The sequence below is a fragment of the Cetorhinus maximus genome, chromosome 3 (genome assembly GCF_964194155.1).
Source record: "Cetorhinus maximus chromosome 3, sCetMax3.hap1.1, whole genome shotgun sequence".
Lineage (NCBI taxonomy): Eukaryota > Metazoa > Chordata > Chondrichthyes > Lamniformes > Cetorhinidae > Cetorhinus > Cetorhinus maximus.
The window spans coordinates 145,722,766-145,748,844 of NC_135881.1; the positions used below are offsets into that span (position 1 = coordinate 145,722,766).

At 39.3% G+C, this 26,079-nt stretch overlaps 1 protein-coding gene across 1 annotated transcript in view; it reads left to right on the forward strand.

Moving 5' to 3' along the window:
• Nucleotides 1-25,655, forward strand: part of nsun2 (NOP2/Sun RNA methyltransferase 2) — a 42,886-nt gene extending 17,231 nt beyond the window's left edge. Inside the window, exons 9-19 of the mRNA XM_078539093.1 lie at nt 7,254-7,384; nt 7,811-7,884; nt 8,321-8,451; nt 10,068-10,164; nt 11,463-11,587; nt 12,322-12,414; nt 14,740-14,875; nt 15,948-16,028; nt 21,401-21,539; nt 22,599-22,638; nt 24,306-25,655. Coding sequence (XP_078395219.1) covers nt 7,254-7,384; nt 7,811-7,884; nt 8,321-8,451; nt 10,068-10,164; nt 11,463-11,587; nt 12,322-12,414; nt 14,740-14,875; nt 15,948-16,028; nt 21,401-21,539; nt 22,599-22,638; nt 24,306-24,741 — 1,483 coding nt within the window. The 3' untranslated portion in view covers nt 24,742-25,655. The remainder of the gene's footprint in view (nt 1-7,253; nt 7,385-7,810; nt 7,885-8,320; nt 8,452-10,067; nt 10,165-11,462; nt 11,588-12,321; nt 12,415-14,739; nt 14,876-15,947; nt 16,029-21,400; nt 21,540-22,598; nt 22,639-24,305) is intronic.
• The last annotated feature ends 424 nt before the right edge of the window (nt 25,656-26,079 follow it).

Below are 26,079 nucleotides of genomic sequence, written 5' to 3' on the forward strand. Positions count from 1 at the left end.
TGCCTGATAAAACCGTTTACTTATGTGTCCCTTGTCTTAAGTCTACTTCTTTCTTTAATATAATTAATTTATAATGGACATAAACATTGAAGACAAAATAATTTGTATAGCACTTCTATTTGTTTTATTCTTTCATGGGATGAGAGCATTGCTGGCTAGGCTAGTTTTGTTGCTCACCCCTAATGCGCTTGAGAAGGTGGTGGTGAGCTGCCTCCTAGAACTGCTGCACCTTTCTAGTGTAGGTACACCCTACAGTTCTGTTAGGGAGGAAGTTTCAGGATTTTCAGCCAGTGACAGTAAGGAACAGCGATATAGTTCCAAATCAGGATGGCGTGTGACTTAGAGGGGAATTTATAGGTGATGGTGTTTCCACATGTCTGCTGCCCTTTTCTAGGTGGTAGACGTTTGTGGTTTTGGAAAGTGCTGTTGAAGGAGCCTTGGTGAGTTGCTGCAAGGCATCTTGTAGATGGTCCATACTGCCATGTTGTGTTGGTGGTGGAGTGAGTTGATGTTTAAGGTGGTGCAAGGGGTGCCAATCAAACAGCCTGCTTTGTTCTGGGTGGAGTTGAGTTTCTTGCATGTTGGAGCTGTACATCCAGGCAAGTGGAGAGTATTTCATTACACTCTGACTTGTGCCATGTAGATGGTGAACAGGCTTTTGGGGAGCCACAGAATTCCAAGCCTCTGACCTACTCTTGGAGCCACAGTATTTATATGGTTGATCCAGTTATTTTTCTGGTCAGTGGTAACCCCCAAGATGTTGATGGTGGGGTATTCAGTGATGTTAATGCTGTTTAATGTCAATGGGCGAGTGTAGGAAAATTAACTTGCCACCGTGAAAACTATATATTGTTTACTCATATATTGCATATACAAGGGAACTAGCTATTGACTTGAAGCAAATGCCACTTTTATGGTGTTCTATAGAGTCCACTATATAATGGCACATGCTGATATAAAGAACAATGATTCTCTATCATCAATTGATTCTCTCTTGTAGGAGATGGTCATTGCCTGGCACTTGTATGGTTCGAATGTTACTTGCCACTTATTAGCCCAAGCCTGAATATTGTCCAGGTCTTGCTGTATATAGGCATGGATCGTTTCAGTATCTGCGGAGTCACGGTATTGAGTGCTGCAATCATCAGTGAACATCCCCACTTCTGACCTTATGATGGAGGGAAGATCATTAATGAAGCAGCTGAGGATGTTTGGGCCTAGGACACTACCCTGAGGAACTCCTTATGCAGCACTGTCCCGGGACTGAGATGATTGGCCTCCAACAACCACAACCATCTTCCTTTGTGCTAGGCATGACTCCAACCAATGGAGAGTTTCCCTCCCTGATTCCCATTGACTTCAATTGCAAGGGCTCCTTGATGCCACACTCAGTCAAATAAGGCCTCAATGTCAAAGGCAATCATTCTCACTTGACCGTTTGAATTCAGCTGTTTTGTCCATGTTTGGACCAAAGCTGTAATGTGGTCAGGAGCCGAGCAGCCCTGGCGGAACCCAAACTGATTGTCAGTGAGCAGGTTATTGCTGAGTAAGTGCTGCTTGATTATACCTACCATCACTTTTTAATGATTGAGAGTAGACTGATGAAGCGGTAATTGGATAGATTGGATTTGTCCTGCTTTTTGTGAACAGGACATACCTGGACAATTTTCCACATTGTCGAGTAGATGCCAGTGTTGTAGCTGCACTGGAACAGCTTGGCTAGTTCTGGAGAACAGGCCTTTATTACTATTGCCGGGATGTTGTCAGAGCCCTTTGCAGTATCTAGTGCTTTCAGCTGATTTTTGATATCATATGGAGTGAATCGAAGTGACTGAAGACTGACATCTGTGATGCTGGGGAACTCGCGAAAAGGCTGAGATGGATAATCCAATCTGCACTTCTGGCTGATGATGGTTGCAAGCACTTCAGCCTTTAATTTTGCACTGATGTGCTGGGCTCCCTCTTCATTGAGGATGGAGATGTTTAATTGTCTATGAAAATTCAAGAATGGATGTGGCAGAAATTTGATCTGATGCATTGGTTGTGGGATTGCTTAGCTCTGTGTATAACATGTTGATTCTGCTGTTTGGCATGCACGTAGTCCTATGTTGTACGTCAGGTTGGCACGTCAATTTTTGTTTTGCTCCTGGCATGCTGTCCTACACTCCTTTTTGAACCAGAGTTGATCTCCTGGCTTGGTGATGGTGGAGTGAGAGATATGGTGGCCCATGAGATTGCAGATTGCAGTTGAATACAATTCTGCTGATGTCCCATAACACCTCCTGGATGCCCAGTCTTGAGCTGCTAGATCTGTCCTGAATATTCCATTTAGCGCAATGGTAGTGCCATACATCCTGGTGGATGGTATTCTCAGTGTGGAGACAGGACTTCGTCTCCACAAGAACTGTGCAGTACCAATTCTGTCATGGAAAGATGAATCTGCGACAAGTAGATTGACGAGGCCAAGGTTAAGGAGGTTTTTCCCCCTCATTGGTTCCCTCGCCACCTGCCGTAGGCCTAGTCTGGCAACTATGTCCTTCAGGGCTTGGCCAGCTTGGTCTGTAGTGGTGCTATCAAGCGTCTCTTCGTGATGGGCGTTGAAATCCCCACACAGCCCTTGCCCTCAGTGCTTCTTCCAAGTGGTGTTCAACATGGACTGATTCGTCAGCTGCGGGGGAGGGGGTGTTGATAGGTGGTAATCGCAAAATCACAGAATTGTCACAGCACAGAGGAAGGCCATTTGACCCATGTCTGCGCTGGATCTCCAAACGAGCAGTTCACCTTGTGGCATTGCTCTGCCTTCTCCCAATAATGCTGCTCTTTCTTTTCAGATATTAATCTAATTCTCTCTTGAATGCCTCGGTTGAATCTGCTTCTGCCAAACTCTCAGTGCATTTCAGATGCTAACCACTCATTGTGAAAACATTTCTTTTCATGACTCCATTGCTTCTTTAGCCAATTGCCTTAAATCTGTGCCCCCTCATTCTTGATCCTTCCACAAGTAGGAATGGTTACTCCCTATCTACTCTTACACAGCTCATGGTTTTGAACACTTCTATCAAATCTCCTCTCAACCTTCTCTCCTTCAAAGAAAACAGTCCCAACTTCTCCAATCTATCCATCTTGAGATGGATAGAAAACTGGTTGGCAGATAAGAAACAAAGAGTAGGAATAAACGGGTCTTTTTCCAAATGGCAGGCAGTGACTAGTGGGGTACCACAGGGATCGGTGCTGGGACCCCAGCTATTCACAATATATATTAATGATTTAGATGAGGGAGCTAAATGTAATATCTCCAAATTTGCAGATGACACAAAGCTGGGTGGGAGGATGAGTTGTGAGGAGGATGCAGAGATGCTTGAGTGTGATTTTGACAAGCTGAGTGAGTGGGCAAATGCATGGCAGCTGCAGTATAATGTGGATAAATGTGAGGTTATCCATTTTGGTAGCAAATACAGGAAGGCAGATTATTACCTGAATGGCTATAAATTGAGAGAGGGGAATGTGCAACGAGACCCGGATGTCCTTGTACACCAGTCACTGAAGGTAAGCATGCAGGTGGTAAAGAAAGCAAATGGTATGTTGGCCTTCATAGCCAGAGGATTCGAGTACAGGAACAGGGATGTCTTGCTGCAATTATACAGGTCCTTGGTGAGACCACATCTGGAATATTGTGTGCAGTTTTGGTCTCCTTATCTGCGGAAGGATGTACTTGCTATAGAGGGAGTGCAATGAAGGTTTACCCGACTGATTCCTGCAATGGCGGGACTGTCATATGAGGAGAGATTGAGTCGGTTAGGATTATATTCGCTGGAGCTCAGAAGAATGAGGGGGGATCTCATAGAAACCTATAAAATTCTAACAGGTCTTGACAGGGTAGATGCAGGAAGGATGTTCCCGATGGTGGGGGAGTCCAGAACCAGGGGTCACAGTCTGAGGGCATGGGATAGACCATTTAGGACTGAGATGAGGAGAAATTTCTTCACCCAGAGAGTGGTGAGCCTATGGAATTTGTTACCACAAAGTAGTTGAGACCAAAACATTGTATGTTTTCAAGAAGGAGTTAGATATAGCTCTTGGGGTGAAAGGGATCAAAGGATATGGGGAGAAAGCAGAAGCAGGCTATCGAGTTGGATGATCAGCCATGATCATAATGAATGGCGGAGCAGGCTTGCAGGGCCGAATAGCCTACTTCTGCTCCTAGTTTCTATGTAATTGGAGTTCCTCAACTCTGGAACCATCCTTGTGAATCTTTTCTGTACTCTCGAATGCTTTTATATCTTTCCTAAATTCTGGTGCCCAGTTGAGACTGAACTAGTGTTTTATGCGAGTTCAACATAACCTCCTTGCTCTTGTGCTCTATGTTCCTCTTAATAAAGCCTAGGACACTGTATGCTTTAACCAATCTCTCAACCTGTCCTGCCACCTTCAATGACTTATGCACATATACAGAAGAGTACATTTGCAATTCTCCAGTCCTCTGGCACTATCCCCGAGTCTAAGAAAGATTGGAAATTATGGCCAGTGCCGCCACAGTTTCCACTCTCACTTCCCTCTATCCTTGGATACATCTCATCCGGTCCCAGTGCCTTATCAATTTTATGTTTACTACCAGTCTCTTTTCATTCTCTCTTAGTTTATTTTATTTGCTTTTAAAATTCTCCTCTGAACCGTGTATATTCAGCCTGGCTCTCGATTGTATTATCCACCTGACATCTGTCATAAGCACACTTTTTCTTCTTCTTAATCTCTATCTCTTTCACCATCCAGGGAGGTCTGGATTTGTTTGCCTTACCTTTCCAATTCGTGGGAATATACCTCGACTGTGCCTGAACTATCTCTTCTTTAAAAATAGTCCATTGTTCAGTTACTGTTTTTCCTGTCAACCTTCTATTCCAGTTTATCTGGCTGAGATCTATTCTTACCCCACTGAAGTTGGCTTTCCCCCTTTGTCCTTTTCCATAGCCACCCTAAACCTTATGAGTCCCCTCAATGTTCCCCTACTGACACTTGATCTACTTGGCCTACCTCATTCTCAAGAACCAGGTCTAGCAGTGCCTCCTTTTGCGTTGGATTGGAAACATACTGCTGTAGAAAATTCTCCTGAGCACGCTCTAGGAACTCTTGCCCCTCTCTGCTCTTTATACTACTACAGCACAGTACCTCAAATTCGGCTATCTGAAAACTGCGGTATCCAAAAAATGGACATTTTTGCAAGAATTTTAAGTCACTATTAAATGAGTGAAAAAACTTACTGGCTTGTTTGGGATGTTGCTCCATTGGCGCGGTGGTGTACTGAGTAGCTAACTGCTTCATGTGACTTCATTTCCTATGCTCTGAGTAGCTTAGCTTTGCTCAGCTCTCTGACAGCTTCACTAGCATACCTGTGCTTTAAATCCAGCACAGCCTGCGAGTCAACCTTGCTAGTGAAGCCGGCTGAACTTTACCCAGAGATTGGCTGAGACAATTGATGAAAATGATTTGGATTTGAATGAAGTCAGTGCAGATGTGGCAGAGACGTTTGAACTCGCCCAGGAAGAACAAAAGACCCTTGCCGAATCCAAAATGGTAGAATATTTAGCTATGTTTTCTACTTGGAAATACATTTTCGGTCAGGCTAAAGGCAGTAGTGCCTTTGAAGCGAAAATTGCAGAAGTTAAAACCAAGCAGAAGAGTTGAGAATTCATCAGCCTGGGCTATAAGTAAGAAAAGTTTGCCAAAAATAAAACCAATATGCCAGATCCAGCTTCGTTAGCATCAATAGAGAAGGCAGGTGAAGCTCTGTGGCAGGTATGTGTTCCATAAAGGCTAGAAACTCAGATGGACCTTGGCTACTGGTTGTTCGCCCTTCCCCTTGGGATGCTGTGCAGCTGTTCAGTGACATCCTTAACCTTAGCACCAGGGAGGCAACTCACCATCCTGGACCACGCCTGTGGCCGCAGAAACGGCTATTCTCCCAACTATTGAATCTCCTATCACTATTGCTCTTCCAGTATTCTTTGTGTCCACCTCCCCATGTACAGCTGAGCCACCTGTGGTGCCATGGACCTGTCTCTGACTTCACTGCCCAGATGAACCATCACTCTCATCAGTATGGTTGGAGACTGGGATGACAGTCTGGTGGTTACCCATACCCTCTCTCCCCTCGTACTTTTAAGCTGCGAGATGCCATATCTATGAACATGCTACACGCAAAGCTCTGAACCTCATGGATGCACCGCAGTAATGCCAGCTGCTGCTCAAAGCTTTGAAACTCAGAGTTCAAACTGCTGCAACTGACGCAAAATGGTTATCCAGGACATGGGTAGCTAGGGATCCTGGAGTTCCCATATAGCACTGGATGTACACTCTTAAGGTTGTAGCAGCCCTGCCATTACTCTATCCATTAAATAATAAACCTTTACTGATACTAATAAACCTTACTTAAATATTTTTTTAAAATTACACTTGCCAGCTACTCCGTCCTTTCTGTTGGCTTAGAGTCAGTCCATAACTTTAGAGAAAGGGAAACACAGCAGCAACACTCACCAGCCAATCACGTCACGGCTTTCCTGTGATGTCACAGTTTGATTTCCCCACCCCCACCAACTTTTTTTCCCCCACTCAATACTTCCCTGATGCTTCAGGTAAGTCAGCAGGAAGTTTCCTTGCACATGTTTGACCTGATGACATGAGACTTCATGGGGTCTAGAGTCAATGTTGAGGACTCCTAGGCAACTCCCTCCTGACTGTATACAACTGTGCTTTAGATCTTTTACACCTACAAGAGCAGGCACTTGAAGCCTTCCTCAGTACAGCACTCCAATGTCAGTGTAGAGTGGGGTTAGCTTCCAATTAGGAAGATATCATTGCCCAATAGTTCCTAATCTCTTTATTGCAAACGGTTTTATAAAAAGATGCAGCACTTGGTATACAGATACCCTTCTGGTGCGATCAAAATCAGTTTGTGTATGGTAGGTAGCAAGTGCATCTTTATTATTTTTGAAATCATCGAGATGGTTGTGAAAGTCTGTTACTTCAGAAAAAATTGCCTTGTGTCCAGACAGTCATCTTGTGGTTTGGCAGTCTCTGGCTTCTTTTCCTGGAAGACCTGGCCTGCATTATGGAAGTCGATCTTGTCAAAGCTAGCAATACTCCCTTTTGTATTCTATTAGAGTTTTATATGTTTACTCTTATTTTATTTCTTTAGTTCTGATTTACTCATGCACTTCATAGAGCAAAATTTTTGTCTCATTTTAACTTCCATATCCAAGTTTGCAGCAAAGAATTGCAATCCGTGGTGTGGAACAGTTGGCAGTTGGAGGCAGAATGGTTTACTCTACCTGTTCTCTGAACCCTATTGAAAATGAAGCTGTAATAGCAACTATTCTTGAGAAGAGTGAAGGTGAGCATGTCCAATATTTACACTGAGTGCAATTTTGTTTAAAATAAAATTGTGAAATAATATTATAGATTTGTCCTTTTTGAAAAACGATAATACTTGTAACCTATAATATTTGCATTGGAGCTCAACTTTAAAATCACTATAATCAAAGTGGAATGCTTTAAAAGAATATCTGCATGTGAAAATGTTCTGTTATTCTAAAGTACCAAAGACATATTTGAGGTTAAAATCCACTTTTATTTTGATTTAGGAACTTCAAATTCTTACAAAAGCTGGCATCTTTCAAGTTGTTTGAGTTAAAGGAAGAGAAGAATTGAGTCTTATAAATTAGTTTAACATTTGAATCATCAATTCTGACAGGCGTGCATGGGAGAGATATAAAACTTTTGCACTTAGGTTTGTTGACAAAATGCTAATTTGTTGTAGGAACTCTTGAATTAATCGACGTCTCATCAGAGTTGCCAGGGTTGAAGCGGATGCCTGGCTTAACATCATGGAAGGTATTATTTGAGCTAAAGCTCATTTCTTCCTCCTCTCCCCTGCTCAAGATCCTCTAAAATATCATGTTTTTGTTCTTGACTGTCGGAACACTGTGAAGTAATCAATTTAAATCTTTCAATGTACGATTGAAGCTGAATTCAACCCAAACTAGAAATGTGGCATCTTGTGACTTTACAACTGAAAGAAAGGGTGGGATTTGAATTCCATTTGTGGTTGACTTTTCAACATGCTCTGTTTTCTCTAGCTCTTTTTTTGACCTCACGCAATACTGGGTTTTCTGGTCTTAACTCACAGTAGCATGGGTGGGGTGAAAAGATGCGGTGTTAAGATATGAAGAGTGTAGTTCTTAAATTATAATTTTTCATGTTTTATTGGTGCATAATTGAATTGGTCGCTTTTGCCTTTGATCGTAAAATTTATTTTACTGTACGACAGGTAATGACGAGAGAAGGCCATTGGTATGCGGAATGGTCAGAGGTACCAGAGAATAAACAGACCCAGATCCGCCCTACGATGTTCCCAATCAAAGACCCTGAAAAGCTCAAACTAATGAATCTGGAAAGATGGTTGGTAGTGTTTGGTTCTTGTGATATTACTAATATGATGTATACAATGTTTAAACTTAAAGGTGAAAGTATAACTAAGTTAAATTGTGGAATCTGTTAAATTGGAGCACTAGTTCACGGTTTGAGTTTTTATTTAATTGATGGCACAAAGGTGGGAGAGTAAGGTGTCAAGAGGACATGAGGCTACAAAGGGATATAGATAGGTTAAGTGAGGGGCAAAGATCTGGCAAATGGGGTATAATGTGGGAAGATGTGAAATTGTCCATTTTGGCAGGAAAAATAAAAAAGAAGCATATTATCTAAATGGTGATAGATTGCAGAGGGATCTAGGTGTCCTAGTGCATGAATTGCAAAAGATTAGTATGCGGGTACAGCAAGTAATTAGGAAAGCTAACAATGTTATCATTTATTGCGAGGGGAATTGATTACAAAAGTAGGGAGGTTATTGCTCAGTAATATAGGGCATTGGTGATTTGCTATCTGGGGTACTGTATACTGTATTGGTCTCCTTATTTAAGAAAGAATGTAAATGCGTTGGAAGCAGTTCAGAGAAGGTTTACTAGACTAATACCTGAATTGGGTGGGTTGTCTTATGAGGAAAGGTTAGACAGGCTAGGCTTGTATCTGCTGGAGTTTAGAAGAGGAAGAGGCAACTTGATTGAAACATATAAAATCCTGAGGGGTTGTCACAAGGTGGATGTGGAGAGGATGTTTCCCCTTGTGGGAAAATCCCAGACTAGGGGGTCACTGTTTTAAATGGGCGACCCCTTATTTTTAGACAAATGAGAAATTTTTTCTCTTGAGGGTCATGAGTCCTTGGAACTCCCTTTTTCAAAAGGCGGTGGAAATCGTGCCTTTGACTGTTTTTAAAGCAGAGATTCTTGATAAGCAAGGGGGTGAAAGGCGGGAATGTGGAGTTGAGGTTACAATCAGATCAGCCATGATCTCACTGAATGGCAGAGCAGCCTTGAGGCGTACACCTGCTCCTAGTTCATATGTTTGTATCTTGAGATTAACCTTGGGCATGTCCATGCTTAATAAAAGCTTCAACCTATCATTACAACATCTACAAGGAGTTTTCTTTCACTGTGGCTTGTTAACCTTGTCAATGCTACACTATCCTTATTTTAAACTGTTGTAGCATATCGTGGTAATAAAAAGGTACTTTATGAAATATAAAATTACTCTGAAGTATGAGACCATGTGTTGTCAACCTTTGTTAAATACTTTTAAATCATTCATGACATTTTTGGTATAAAATTTTATGCGTGCAGTTTATTTTGTAAAATTGTTTTTGTTTGTATAAACTATAATTATAAATAGTAGCATCTTGGCAAGTGTACTTAATTTAGGTTTTGCTTAGGATTGCCATATTGAAAGAAACTATTAAGAAAGGGGCAACAAATACTGTTTTTTCATCTGTGCCAAAATATCAAACCTCCTTTCCCTACTTAATTGGCATTTTGATTGTAGAGGAAAGAAAATTGCAAGCAGTAAGATTATGAATATTTGAAAAGAATTGTGTATAAGTTATGGTATGTCACTGGCTCACAAGAAAAATATATAGACATATTCAGATTTCACTTATCTTGTATGACAGCCCTTTTTTTTTACAGTATTAGGATACTCCCTCATCATCAAAATACTGGAGGATTCTTTGTTGCTGTTCTGGAGAAAAAGGCTCCAGTGCCATGGAACAAGCGAGAACCAAAGGTAAGATGGTCTGCCTGTTTGTAATATTTAAAGAAATATTTTAGTACTTGAAATGTTTCTGCATTTTTTGCTTTTCTATCTCCAAATTTTACTGTTCCAGGTAGTTAGCAAGAAGACAGTGCTGTTGAGAGTAATGTTCCTGTCTCTGTCTCTGCATTATGCATTTGACTGAAAATGTAGGCAGGTACCCTGTTCATTGTTACATATTGAACAGAATTGCTAGGAGATTTGCAAGAGCTGTTGAGCTAACCTTTTTTTCCCCCTCTACTTCTTCCCTGCTTCTTGTAAGGAAGCATCTTTGTTGTATCGCATTGTAATCATTTAGACAATCTATGCTGGTACAAGCATCACTAAGCTGCCTAAAATTTTTTGTTGTCCTTTTCGTTAATCTGCCTGTATAGCGACCTTCGGTTTATCCTCCAAGGTTATGCTTTGCAGTAGTATGCGTTTTTATATTGGGGATGGGAGGGAGGTTAAAGAAAAGGATCTATGATTAATCATTTCAACTATGCTGTGTCCTATTTGAGAGAAATCTAATCCTGTTTTATAACTAGGACATTTTTTTTGTAACTGACATCTGTGCAATGAATCTTTGCAGTATGTTCACTCCATAATAATCATGTCCCTTATCTCTACCCTGCAAACTGTTTTAATTAACACAGGAATAGGAACGTTGGCCCTCCTGGCACTACCATCTTGCTAAACACCTGGATCCTTAGCAAGTTGGAATGCTTAATTAAGCTTGGGTTAAACCATATTCTTATCAGCTCCATGCCTGGGAATTGAGGAAGGCTTGGCCTTCAGTGAATCTGTGCCCAGTACTACTGTAGTACTCTAATTGAAATTGTACATATGTATGGTGAAAGATTTGTCCTTTTCAAAAAGATTGCAAAGAATTGATGAATTCAATCCTCATAATACTGGCAAAAACTATGGAACCTTCTGTGAAGAATGGATTTTCCAGTCACTGTAAACCACTTGCCCTATTAAAGGTTTCCTTGGACTGGGTTGCTGAACCTGACAGCCTTTCATCCATGTCCACCTACCCACTGCCCCCTCCCCCCCATCTGCTTCATGTAATAATATATTTTAAAAATCCAGACACTGGTTTTGTGGAAACAATGGAAGGATACGCAGAGAATTTGATTCCTCTAAAGTGGCCTGAATCCATTCTTGTTTTCCCATTCCGAAGGAAAAAGATTGATAGAAGAAGCCAGACAGACTGCACACAAGTGGCTGTAGAGGACCAATCTTTCCAAAGCTAATTTAGTAACTGTTTTAATCTGTGTCTTTGGCAGCTGAGACATAAAACAGGAGCAGCTAATACCCCAGTTGAAGGCGATGAGAAACTTGCGGTAATGGAAGAAGTTAAAAAAAATGATGATGGTGAAGAATCATCAGCCAGTAAAGATGGTATTTGTTGGTAGGTTATACTATAATTTGTGGAGCTCACTAAGTATCCTGCTCCAAGGTCACTTGCCGCTTGTATATTTTATGACTGCTTTGTGCAACTGTGGCATGGTTTCTTAGTCTTCAAGGGCTGCAGCAGTCCATGTTGTGGAGCAATATAATGTGGATTTGTGCTTTTGATCCTCTGTGGTGAGCTAATTATGGTTAACTGTGTAGCTGGGGGGAGCAGAGGGTTGGAGCTTCCAAGTTGGAAAAGGAAAGTCTGGGCTGAGTTGCTTTGGGGTGTTTTTACTACAACTCTTAATGACTGACTATTCGAACTACACTCTGAAACCATTGGGCAAATTGGCCGCCATCTTAGTATAGTTTGAGTTGCAATTCAAGGACATCCAAGAAACCGTAAGGTGGAAACTTTTTTTTTAAAGCTTTCCCATGTCCTTCTCACTAAAATCTCGAATACAATTATCTGTTGGGTTTTAACTTCACTGGCTGACATTGGACACTAAAGTAGAGTATGAAAAAAATACAGTCAGGCTTGTTTAATATGTTTACTATTTATGAAGTCTACTATTCTCACGCAATTTGTTGCTTTTCCTCTCTGTCTGGGTTTAAATAGTCCATTGTCAAATACTTTAAAATGCTGATGCTATTTGACATGTAATGTGAGTGAGTATCTTCTCTGCAATTTCTTGCAAATATTGCATCAAAATGATTCTTGTGAAAATTCCATTTTTCAATTATCTTTAGTCCACCACCATCAAAGAAAATGAAACTATTTGGATTCAAAGAAGATCCGTTTGTGTTCCTGAGTGAAGACGATCCAATATTTCTACCGATTCAGTAAGAATTCTTTGAACTTGCTGCTCCTGTTTTCCTGTCTGAATGAAAATGGAAAGATTTAGGAGTGACCAGTGATTAAATGCTACTGGTTTGAGTTGGGCTGCATTTTTTGGGTCTGTCTTCCATGAAGTGTTTATGACAGCTAGTAGTTGCTTAGAATTAAAGTCGATTTAATAAATGTCTCAATTCGGTAGGTCCAAGAATGGAAAAAGTTTATCAATATAATGTAAGGATACTTGGTGAGTGACATAAGCTAGTTAACCCATAAGCAGTGTACCTTCCAGATCTGATGGGTCCACAGGGGACTCTTGTCACTGTATAATGAGTCATATGATGTTGCTGTAAAAGTGTTGCCTACATGTAGAAGGGTAGTGAGTAGTTAAGGTGGGGTGGTGAATAGTTGGTGGGGGGTGGTGCATGGTGAAGATGGTGTGTGGTGGATGAATCTGAAAGTGGGATGAGATACTCAGATGGTAGGTGTAATGGTGTATAATTATGGTAGATATATATTTATATATATATATATATATATATATATATATATATATACAGATATATATATATACAGGGGAGTACAGAGTTTTGAGATGGGTGGTGGTCAGAATGTGGGGTGGCTCTGGCCAACAATAATGTGGCTGTTGAAGGATGAGGTGGAGGGGGGGCTGCAGTTAGAATCATAGGAAGTTTGTGGCACAGAAAAAGGTCATTTGGGCCATTGTGTCTGCGCTGGCATACAGTGAGCTATAATGTAGGATGAATCTACAGACCCAGAATCCGGGTCTAAGGCTGCACCTATTTGCTTAATTAATTGCTGGGTCAGCCTGCTGATCCAAAGCTTTAACCTATTGCTGCTCGGCTCTCATGAAACCCAGTCGCATCTGCTCAGGCAATATTTGTTTAATTTTAACCTGCAAATGTTCCTAGAAGTTCTATAATTTTTTTTTATAAAGCACAAAATGATTGAACAGTACATTTGTATATCTAATGGCAGGGCAGTTGGTTGTTGGCAGAGCTAGGATTTGGAGTTGAAGTGAAACAGTGCCACCTATGGAGAACTATCTGTAAGACGATTAAAAGCTAACCTCAGTAATGAAACTGATTTTCGTAAAAACCCATTTGGTTCACTAATGCCTTTTAGGGAAGAAAACCTACCGTCCTTACCTGGTCTGGCCTACATTTGACTCCAGATCCTCAGCAATGTGGTTGACTCTTAACTGCTATCTGAAATGGCCTCACAAGCCACTCAGTTAATGGACAATTAGGGGTGGGCAACAAATGCTGGCCTTGCCTGCGACGCTCACACCCCATGAAAGAATAAAATAAAACTATGGTGTGTAATCTTAAAATTTGAGCCTGGCCATTTAGGAATGAAATCGGGAAGCACATATTCATACAGAGGGTAGTGAAAATCAGGAACTTTTTTTACCCTGTCTAAAGGCATTTGAAATTTTATTTTATGTTGGACAAGTGTATCTATGGCTATAGTGCAAAGGCAGGTAAATGGAATTCGGACAAAGATCAATCATGATCTAATTTAATGCCAGAACAGATTTGAGGGACTGAATGGCCTACCTATTGCCATCATCTTGTGTTTCTAAGCAGGCACTAGTATTGTCCATTAGAAGAATTGCTAAGAGTCACAAGGCGTCTCAAAATTATGACATGGAAAGTGATTTTGAGAATCGTGTGTAATGGGAGGAATTACAATCTGTGTGTAATTTTGTATGTATAAATTTAAATTCAGTAATACAACCTGGTTCTGTTCAGAAACAACTTGCAGTTCATTCACACAGTGTTGCTGCTGCAAAACTGAATTGTCTTGTAACAGCAAACCATATAAAATCCTTTAGTTGTTGAAGCTAATCTGTTTCTTGCTTTGTTGGGCTAATTATGTCTTTGTGTAATGCAAAGTAGTGGTCATAGAGATGCAGTTGTGCAAATTCTTCCATGCAGATGAATGCCAATTATGGCAATGATGTATCTTTTGTCAAAGCTTTGGTGCCTTGATTGCATTTTGGAACAGCTTTTGAGTTGCGGAATGTCCAGCTTGCTGACTGAGCTAATTAAGGTTTAGTGCTACGCTTATATTACTGTAATCAAACTGAAGAATAACAAACATTAAATATGCATATTAATTTGTGGTAAGAACATATCCAATAAACTCAAGTATTTAAAACAGTAATCTGTGCAAATTTTACAGGGTGTAATTTTCCGGTGGGCGATATCTGCTCATCTATGTTGTCAATACGGGTGTTCTGTTAGATTATCTGCTGTATAAGAAAAATGTGAGACATTTTATCAAAATACTGAAACAATTTTTAATAGGAAATTTTATCAATTGGATCCATCTTTTCCCAAGTCGAATGTCCTCACTAGAACGCATGAGGGAAAGAAGCGTCACCTCTACATGGTTTCAAAGGAACTAAGAAATGTGCTTCTCCATAACAGTGAACGAATGAAGGTTGTTGACAAAGTTTCCTATTGTTTTTTTTAAGTCTAGCTCATATTGGTAGGCTTTTGAGTCATTGAACATTTTCATTTGGGGTGGCCTCTTTCCTCGTTTACCATGCTTTTACTTGTGACAGATCGACCCGGTCTATGACAGGCAGCCTGCCAGATCAGTCTTCAGAGACTTGCTTTTCAATAAATATACTTTTAAAACCAATTTTCAGCTAGTGAAAACCCTTTTTAATGAGTTAGTATTGAGTTATTAATGAAATGAAGTGGATTTTTTTTTTAAAAAGCTAAGGAAGGGAAGAATATGATATAACTAGAAAAATTGAAGTGCTAAAGTCACTGATTATATGGTTCATATAGGAGTAAAGCAATTTTTGAATTGAGTTATTTTATTATTTTAATAGTTATTCACCATTATGATGCAAGATCTGAAAACTCAAGCAACTGGCTTGTCATGGTCAAATAGCACCCATGTGCAATTTGGTATCAAATATAAATACTCCATATACTTTTTAAACAACAAAACTTCACAGTCATGAACTGTTTCTTCACTAATGGTTTTCATGTAAGTGTCCAAATGTTGGAATTAAACATTTCATGCCCCCGTGTGCCAAATTAAAAATCCTTACCCTCTAAATCGTTTCATGGCCTTACTTCACCCTGTCTCTTCAACCTTCTCCAACCACTAGTCCCTCCCAAATGTTCCACTTCTTTAATTTTCAATCTTCTTTCTCTTCACTGCACCTTCCCCCTTAACTTTCACACGTAATGTTGATGACTGAGTTTTTAACTGAGTTAGCGCGCCATACTTAAAAGAAAATTAAAAAAATATTAAAAATAATTTTAAAAATCAAATAAAAGGCCTATCTCTTCAATACTTCACCTACTGCCTTTTAACCTCTCTCGAGGTTCAACATCAGTTTTCTTTTTTCCTATTTGTGAAGTACTTCTTTACTTAAAGAAGCTATATAATTGTCTACAAATTATATTTTTAGATTTTGTTTTTAAAACAAAATTGAACATTTTTAACTTTAATATTTGTAGGGTGCTGTGATAAATCTGGTTTATTCTCCTAGGTGATCAATACAGGAATTAAAGTTTTGAGTCGCAATAATGATGGGGAAGAATTTGGTTGTGCCTTCAGATTAGCACAAGAGGTAACAATTTCGTCATTTGCAGATTTTCTGTGGTGATTTTACTGATAAGTTTAAGATAAATAACTTTCTAACATTTAGGCAATTAACTTTGTGGGGCATTTTTTGTTGCATAAATTAGGTTTTCAACTAGAAAAATGCTCAAATTTATTTTTAAAAAATGTAAACCCTTGCCCTAATCGAGCATATTCAGGTACACTAAGTTGTAACTCAACATGTATGTAACTAGCTCTCATGGGAAATCTCACATTTTGCAATTACTTGTAATGACTGTAGGTGGTGTTGTGATTGGACTTTTAATCTCATCTGTAACAAACACCAAATGTTTGTGAGGGTTTGTCTGGTCCTTCATAGGAACATAAGAGCAGGAGTAGGCCATTTGGCCCTTCGAGCCTGCTCCACCATTCAATAAGATCATGGCTAATCTAGTCGCGGCTCCACTTTTCTGTCTGCCCCCCATAATTATTTGGTGAACTTTCTGGGATAAAATGCCACTTTTCTTAAAGTAAAAATTCAAAATATTATATTTCACGATATAATTATCCATTGAATTGGCTTTTATGTTTTATCTTTTATGGCCTCTTCCAAAAACCTGGACTTAGGAAGGTTGTTTTTGCCCTGAATTGTAATGTTTGCTGAATTTAAATTGTGCAGCCTCAGCCTGTGCAGCATACATACTCCCCAAGATGCATCAACAACAGAACTGTTGGAATATTTTTCTTCATGCTGCTTCTTAGTTATTTAATCATTTGAAAATCTAGAGCGGAAATTTCAAAAACTTCATTCAGGCGAAGTTCAATTTTACTTTTTTCAATTTGCAGTTTTATGTGTGCACATAACAAAATGACAGTTCTAATTGTACACCTTGAACCATTTGTGTGCTATAAGCTTCAGGGAGTGCATAAAATTGAGAGACACAAAGCCTTCCCTCATCTTCACTTGAATTCAATTTTCAAATGATAAGTTAGTTGAATTTTGAAGCAAAGTGCCTATAATTACGATGATTGATAGTGGTATTCATGGTTAGAAAATATTAGTGTCAGTGTAATGACACCTGCCAGATAAGGTGAGTCCAGAGAAGTAACCTTTAATTAGCTCTTGGTTATCACCTGTTCCAGTGATAGAAAATTTTAAATGTTAATTTATGACATCTGTTCAACATTGTCTGTCTTTATAATTTAAATCCTTTAAAGCGAGCAACAAATTTAGTATAATTTTAATAGATCTAATTATTAGCTATGATTTATAGGAACAATTTGTCAGTTAATCATCATCACAAGCCTGTAGCACTTTGATTAGGTCATGGCTGATCCATACCTCAACTTTATTTACCCATCTTTGTTTCATTTCCCTTGATGTCCTTATTTAACAAAATATTATCAAACCCCGTTTTGAGAATTTCAATTGATCCATCACCCGCAGTCTTTTGTTGGGAAAAGAGTTGCAGATTTCTGCTACTAATCATCTGAAAAAGTGCTCCTAAATGGCCTAGCTGTAACTTTTAAGATAATTTCCCTTTGTTCTGGATTCCCCACTTGGGGAAATAATTTCCCTAACTTCTCTAATCATTGTCACTTTCAAGAACCTTGATTACATCATTCTGCTAAACTCCAGGAGGTAAAACCAAGCTTATGTAAGCAGTCTTAATTTAATCCTTAAAGCTCTGGTATAATTTTGGTGAATCAGTGCTGTACCCACTCCGAAGCCTGTGCACATTTCCTGAAGTTCAGTGCCCAAAACTGAACGTGGTACCTCAGGTGGGATCCTGCTGATAGCTGGAAATTAGAATGTTTAGACTTTCTTACAACAGAGAGAAAGAGGTACATGTTGAAGAATCCATCATAAGACATTACTTTCATGGTTTGGAAGGATACTTTTAAACGTCACCAAATCAGCTCTGCCAGACATGGAACCTGCACCCAATGTTATCAAGCCCTTGCCCTCCCTTTTGCTGACACTCCAGAAGTCTGGCAGTGAGTCAAACCTCATATGCTAACCATATTTGTACCAAACTACAGATTTGCCTTCTATAGTTCTACCAATCCTTGGATTTCCCTTTGTGCAGTGATGCCAGATAGATAGGAGTGGGGAGAGCGGGTTGACCAATCCGTTGTTGGGAGACAGGACAGTCATTGCAACTTTTAAAGAAGGTCAAGTTTCTTCATTTTTAAAAAAAAAAAGTTTCCATTTTTTTACTACTGTTGGACTGGCTTCCCAGAGCTTTGGAAACTTGGCAGGTGAAAGTCAACAAGATGGGCTGGATCCATGTGTGTCTTTACAACACTACTTGTGAGCTGGGCAATGGGCTTGTTTCCTCCCGACCCAACAAGCTACCCTGTTTAGTAATTTTAAAAGCTTTCAGGATCTCTTTTTTTCCCCTGCCTCCCTATGAGTGATTGGTCAATCTGTAGGCTTCTTCAGGCGGCGATGGAACCGGGTGGCCGTAATTCACCCAAATTCCAATTAGAAGATTTGTTTTAGCAAATAAAATTTTGCAGCATGGTATTTTACCCATAACGTGGTAGATGTAGCATGCTTTGGCGGAAAAGATGATTTTGGAGCCATGGTTCCAAAGCACTGCAACACTGGGGTTTTCTTCATATCATTTCTGGGCCTGTGGTAGGCTATTTTGATGGAAGTTCATAGCTATGAGTATTCAAGAACTCCCAATTATGTTATGCATCTATCAGGATGCTTGAAGGCAAATTAGATGCAGTTTTTTTTGTCTTGTAATTATGTTCTTGGGCAAGGACCACATCCCTGCCCCCCACCCCTCTTCTGGAGCTCCTGCCAAACTCCAGTTCCACTCCAGTTCTCCCAACCCCATTCTGCCTAAGCATAGAATAATCCTCCAGTCTACTGAAGTGCTGTCAAATGCCTCAAATAAGAGTTTTTGCTAGATTGTGCTTTTTATTTTCACTGGAAGTTAGCCAAAACAGCACAATAGGATCACAGAATTTCAAAAGCAAATTATGTCCAGCAGAAATTGAGTTTCCACGATCTTTTGTGATTTTCTTTTTTAAAAACAGCATTGTGCTGAATGCTGGCCCTGCCTACAAAAGTAGTGTCACTTCACACCATTGCAACTTTCAGGTAATTGAACCATTGAAGAGGCTCTTAAATTTAAAAGACATTTTATATATATGGAACGGGGCCTACACGCCGACGCGTAATGTGAGGCATCCTGATGTCACCCCGCATCATTTAGATTCTCAGTTTGGCTGGTGCGCAGCCAAACTGTCAAAGGCCTGTTAATTACCTGATTGAGGTCGTTGTCAGGGCTGCCCGTCCAACCTTACGGTTGGCAGGCAGGCCGGTTGGCGGGCAAAAAACATGAAACCTCACTCACGGGTGAGATGAGGTTTCGTGAGGGTTTTAAAAATGTTTATTAAGTTTTAATATTCAAGTAATTGACATGTGCCAGCTCATGTGACAGTGTCACATGAGGGGACATGTCAATTTTTTTCTTCTCTGTTCAGCACAGTTTTTAAAGTTGAAGCGATCTCCCTGAGGCAGCACTTTGCCTCAGGGAGATCTGTGGGCTCTTTCGTGCATGCGTGAAAGAGCGCACAGACTTACCCAGGGAATCCAGCCCCGTCCGCACAGGGAGCACGCAACGCTTCAGGGCGGACAGCATGCTGGGCGGGCCTTGATTGGCCCACTCACGTAAAATGGCAGCGCGCCCCTGACTGGGGGCGCTAGCCGGGAACCCGCTCGCAAACACGTTGGCACAACCCCCCTGACAGGCAGAAAATTCTGCCCATGGTTTTGTGTAGTTTTTAAAGTTCATTTCAGTTATTTAAAATTGGGGTTACTCACTGGCTAAGCCCTGATTAAAATTGTTTATTTCTTGTGACAAATTCATTTTTGGCTTACACCATGTTATCATTCTAAAAATTTTTAATTTTTACGAAAAATTACATTCCAAACTGCTGCCCAGTCGTTCCAGTTCAGCGTAGATTTTACGCTTTGCATTATGCAAATAAATGAAGAAACTTGAGAGAAGAGAACACATCTCAACTAGCACAATTTGCACCCAAAGCAGAAACCCCACCCCCTGGTTCTCTTTGGTGTTTTTCTGATTGTGCAGTAATATCTGTCCATAATTTAGCAGCAGCTGTTTCCAGTCTTACTTTATGGACTTGAACATGAACACAATGGGACCTCGGCTGAGATTGCCCAAACTTATTTCAGTTTGGGCCCTAACAGCCAGCAGAAAAGGAGATTTTCAGTGTAAGGAAGATTTGTATCCATCCTCAAAGATACAAGGAGACTGTGCCAGAAAATAACCAATCACTATTATGCCTGAGGAAAACGGTATAGCTGGCAGCTTGAATGTACTTATTGAAGGTTGGATTCATCCAACCTTATCCCTTACCGCATTTGGAGTTTAACTCAAAATTGCTGCTGATGTGTCGCACTGTTTGGGTGTGCTTGCACTGTTGGGCAGCTGAAGAGATAACTTAAGTGGTTCTGGTTTGCACATTATCGCTTTGCAAAAAAAATTAAGAGTTGACGTGTTTGTGACGTTCATTTGGCAGAGGGAACAAGACTTTTTAAATATTTAATGAGATATAAATTTTAGATAATTTGAGTGCCATCAAGAATGTGTTGGAACTTTGGAGGCTCAGAAAATTATTAAGATTGAATAAGCAGAAATAACTGTTTAAAACCATTCAAAATATGGATCCTGTGCTAAAATGGCATTAACAATTTTTTAGCAATAGTGTCTGTGAGCTGAGTTTTTTTTGAGGGATATGCAGAATTCCTTGGAACCGCTGCTACTTATCACAGTAATTGTACTTAATTTTTAAAAATCAATCCAAAACCTGCGCTCTGGAAGTTGTTACAATTTAGCATTACTTGAGCTCAGCAAATATTGAGATGTAGAGCAGGAGTATCAAATTGCAGCCAATTGGATACTTTAGACTCTCCAGGACCTGACACTATGGCTCTCGAAACACAGATATCTCTGCTCTATTTGCGCTCAGGATGCATATTTCATCCTGTTTGAATTTTTTGGGCGTGGATGTTTTGGAAGGTTGAGTTGTACTGCTGTTGCCCAATTGGTGGCTACATCCTAAATCACCCAAATTTGTTGTCATCAGAAGCCTGATGGTTAAATTAACTGGAGCATGGATTTAAAATTTATTTATGTCGTTCTGATGTTCCAATGTATACAGTGTGATCTACTAATGCATAAGGAGAACACCCTTACTGTAAGAGAACCTGTGATTAGAATATCAAAAGAAATACCTTATTGTGTAGAGTGTGAATTTCTTGAATTATATTAGCTGACCTGTGTATTGGAAATTAGATGCCTGTTCCTCAAAGTAAAATATAAGCAGCTAAAAGTACACTTATATGTTCTTCAGGGTATTTATACTATAAACCCATACATTAATGGAAGAATCATTAAGATTTCTATTGAGGACGTTATGGTGCTGCTAACGCAAGAAAATCCATTCATTGGCAAACTTACAAGTGAACCTCAGAAACAAGCCAAGAAGCTAAGTAAGTTGCTATGTCAGTGTCTTTTTTTTTAAATGAGCAGAGAACCCTTTATTATAACTGTAGGAATTAACCATGTTTCTGCATTTTCTTGAAAGTATAAGTTAGCATTTTTTTTTTTGCTGCTGTGCATGTTATTTTTTACATTGCTCAGAAATGATCTAATTGCCTTTTGGTATGTAGAATGGGTTCCAGCTGCAATAGTAAAAATTAAATTTAGAAGCTTAGCGTGAAGCTTTAAAAATGCCAGGTGTTTGTTTGATCATGAGCTCACTCACTGCATCACGCAATTCCCAATGTGTTTGCATCTGAAATTCAAATCCACTGAAGTGATTTACCATACAGAATATGATTAAAATCTGTAGGTACCATTAGCATTCCCTTTAAGGCTGTTCTTTTTTTTCCAGTCAACAGCAAGCATTAAATAGGTGAAGCCAGCAAAGTGGGAAAGGAATTGCATGTATGCAAAATCTGCTGATGGCCACTTGCCACATATGACGTATTTGATTTTTCCAGAGCGCTCATCCTCAGAATGTTGGACCTTACTTGATTTTATTTATTAGTGGAGTTAGTCCAAACCAGATTTGGGTACAATGTTTATGGTCACTAAATCATAAAGAAAATGTAACATAATGAATATAAAGCACAGCAATATGTATAGCATAGAGGCATTTTTTTGACTATCTTCGCTTTCCATGTTGTGATTCATTCAGAATGAGAGAGAAGGGAACTAGAAGGGAAGAGTGTGAATTTTGACTGGGATGGATTGAGGATGGCATGTGGCTTGGAATTTGTAGTCTTTGTAGCTGATATGCTGATCTGTTGCAAAGTAGTGTTAATACAGTGTTTTACTTGTACTGAATAACCACAGAAGTAACTTAATTCTATAAGTGGCCATGTCTTTCCACAGCACTAGAATTGTTGTAACTCAATATGTATCATGCTAAAATCTTCATTTAACAGCCAATGAATTGTTCAGAAGAAAATTGAGATGTTATCTTAACATTACTCGAATGGAGTTAATGAATAGCCAAATAAATACTTCCCTTTTTATTAAAACAGATATGGGGAGCATTGTGTTGAAGTATGAACCAGATCCTTCGTAAGTTTTTCACTAAATTATTTATTTTCACTGGTACTTTTAATGTACATGTTAGATTTTGCACCCTTTTTAACTTGTCCAGCGTTCACTGTGCTGGACATCACAGCAGAACCTGCTCCTGTGTTCAACTGAAGTTTATCCAAATATATTTTCCTAGCAATGTCAATCCAATTTCAACAACTTTTTTTGTCATTTCATTCTACAAATCCACACTCCTAGCTGTCGTAGTGGAATTCAAAGCGATAATCTCTAGGTTGACTATACTAACCACTAAACCACTCCCTTATATTGGATAGTGACTATCCATCGGGGACCCACAGATTGTTTATGTAATTTAGGTTTAAATACCTGTGTGTTTTTAAAAATAATTTATTCCAAAATCTGTTCTTTGCAAGTCAAGTACTAAACTTAATCTAGCAAGAAGAAGACTAATCCTCAAAAATAATTGAGATTAAGTATTGTCACCTTCCATTTGTGTTTGCCAAACTTCTTCCTACATCCCATCCATTATCAATAATGCTTTTATCCATCTCTGAAATATCGCCTGCCTACAGCTCCTATTTCTCCCCGCTGGCTACCATCACTCCCAACCATTGCTGAGATCTTTGTCTGTACAATTATCAGGGGGTTTGACTTCTCAAATTTGCTGGTCTTTTTTTTTGCTCTGCCCTCCTCTTCCACTCCCCACCTATATCTCTCAAATTTCAAATTATCCAAAAATCAGCATTCCCTACACTTAACTGCACAGTGTCTCACATTCTACCCTTACTTTGCTACACTGGCAAACCCAACAGATCAGCTTATAAGATGCTGTTTTGTGTGTTAAAATTCCTCCCTGGTCTTGTCATATCCTACTGTGAGAGTTCCTGTAGCCAATTGTCCTTGTTTATAACCTCCACATCTCTTTATTTTCTGATGACCTATCCACCACCACTTGTCATTCCTTTAGTCATTAGTTCTTTAATTCTTGTCCTTAGGAAATCTCTCCCTAAAGCAACTTTCCACCATGCTTTCAACTGTCTCCTTCAAATTTTTCTCTTTTGCCATGCTTTTGCAGCTTTCTTTAACTTGTTGCTTTTTCTTTCTTTGAAGCATTGTGATGTTCTCCACATGAGTGGTGTATCATTGTCCATTCAGTGTGGGGAATACCTATTTCTTTTTAATTGTGGAACTTTCCTTGTGGACATCTTGAACAAATCTTCAGTCATGAATTGTGGAAGAAAAGTAGTGGTTATAATTGAGTTAATGAACATTTGTCTGGCTTGGTTGTGTGGAGCAGGTCTAACTCCCATTTTAAATACTATTGCCTTCACTTATCTATTTTGTGATTGATCATTCTCTCATTTGCTGCTGCTTTAATGATGCACTCCAAAGGTGTTGGGAAATAAATTAGTTCCATTCAAAGAATGGGGATGATGGTGCTGAAGACAGGTAATTTTTAACTATTTCAGCTATTATCTTAACAAACTACAAATCTCTGTGCTGGTTTTTGTTATAACTTTCCCATGGTTAGAAATGGTGAGCTATTGATTTGGAAAAATTTCTTTGGAAATAATTGATTTCTAGGTGATTTCCACCCCTCCCTACCCCAAATGGACATAAAAGTAACTTACTGACTTCATTCCAATTATTTACTCTTTTTTTTCTTCCCACAACTATATTTACAGAAACACTGAAGGTCCAAATTGCCCAATTGTACTGTGTGGTTGGAGGGGAAAGAATTCAATCCGTGCCTTTGTCGCTAGGAACGAGCGTTTCCATTACCTACGAATGTTGGGAGTCGAGGTTTTCAGAGACAAGAGTAGGGGTGAAGGATCAGACAGTGCGGCTGCAAATACTGAGAAAAATGAGCCAGTGGAAGAAGGGGAATTGAATTTAAAAAGAGAGGCTGAACATTTGAAAGGGGATTCTGACATACTACAAGAACCTGAAGAAAAATGTGATAAGATCCTTGGGGCCACAGAAGAGTCCGAAAAACATCAAGAACAAGTACAGCATGCAAAGATGGAAATCAATGATACAATAAGAATTCCAGAATCTATTGAGTCATGTTCAAAAATCGAAAACTTTAGTGCTGAAGCAGCATGTCCTGATGCAAATTAATCTTAGGTTTCTACTTTTTAAAAAAAAATGCCAAACATGGACTGATGCAGATTGCAGCGTAAGTTATTTTATGACTTAGTATTGGATATCCAGTTCTGCCAAGCGGTTTCTGGAGGAAAATATTAATTTACTTGCAATCCAAACTTGAATATTTCATATGAATGTACTCAGAGCTTTAACTAGGCAGATAGGTTTGAAAACTTATTTGATTACAAGTTATCAGAGCACGAATTAACCACTTTCTGATTTCAATATCATCTTTTCTGTGAAGATATCTTGGTCATTTGCCAGACATACTCTCCACAAAAATTGAATGAAGCAAGTATCTTCATGAAGGGGCAGGGAGAGGGTAAGAGAATTGTATCACTTTCATTATGACTTCATTCATGAAAGATGATGATTTTTAACCCTATGCACATGACTAAGTTGCATTGTTTTTTCAAATAGTTTGACAATCCATTCTCTTGAAGAAAATAACCTTTTAAAATGGCCATCCCAACTGTTTGGTGGCATTTTTGTTAATGCTTCTATTTGTGCTTTTTAAAAAAAAACTTTTTGTGAACCCTGTCTTTGAAAAGTGACTTTAGTTAAATTTATAAGCTGAAGTGCTAACTTTTATTTTAAAGGATCATGGTTTTATGGTAATTTTGATCTCTACTTAAATGGTAAACTAGAGGAGCTGATTGACTATCTATTATACACCTGCCTGATTTTCTACTGGTTTACTGCCCTTGTGTTGAAGGTGATAATTGCCCCTTTGAATTCAATCATTATTTACTTTGCAAATTCTGTGGATGTACCAAAGGGAACTGTTTCAAGTTTGTATTAAACATGATTCCAGATGTGAGGACATTTTTTTTTTCAGTCAAGGTATCATATTTTGTCCAATAAAAGGCACTGGATCTTGTAGTTTTGATGTGTTTATGTTATTTTCAATTCTCTTTTGTTCTTGTAAAGTTCCCGGTGGATATAAATTAGTTGAATATTGCTACAGTGGAAACCTACCCAAAGTCTAGCAATGAGGTTTAGAGACTGCAATCAAAGAAGACTTTAGTTTTGTGTATGAAGCACTGTTTGCATGTAACCGTTGGAAATTGTCATTTACATCAAAGTTGGACGTACGTGTGCGTGTGTGTCAGTCATCAGGCACCTGCGCTTGGCAATGTGCTGTCTGGGTAGGATCATAGAATATGGAAGCAATGAGCAGTTCATACACTCCAAGACAGTCTGATGAATCTCATGTTGTGATACAGTGCAGTGGGTAAGAAATTGTCCTAGAATTGGTAGAATGTGATCTGGGCTAAAATTAAAATTGAGAGAGAAGATTTTGTCTACTGT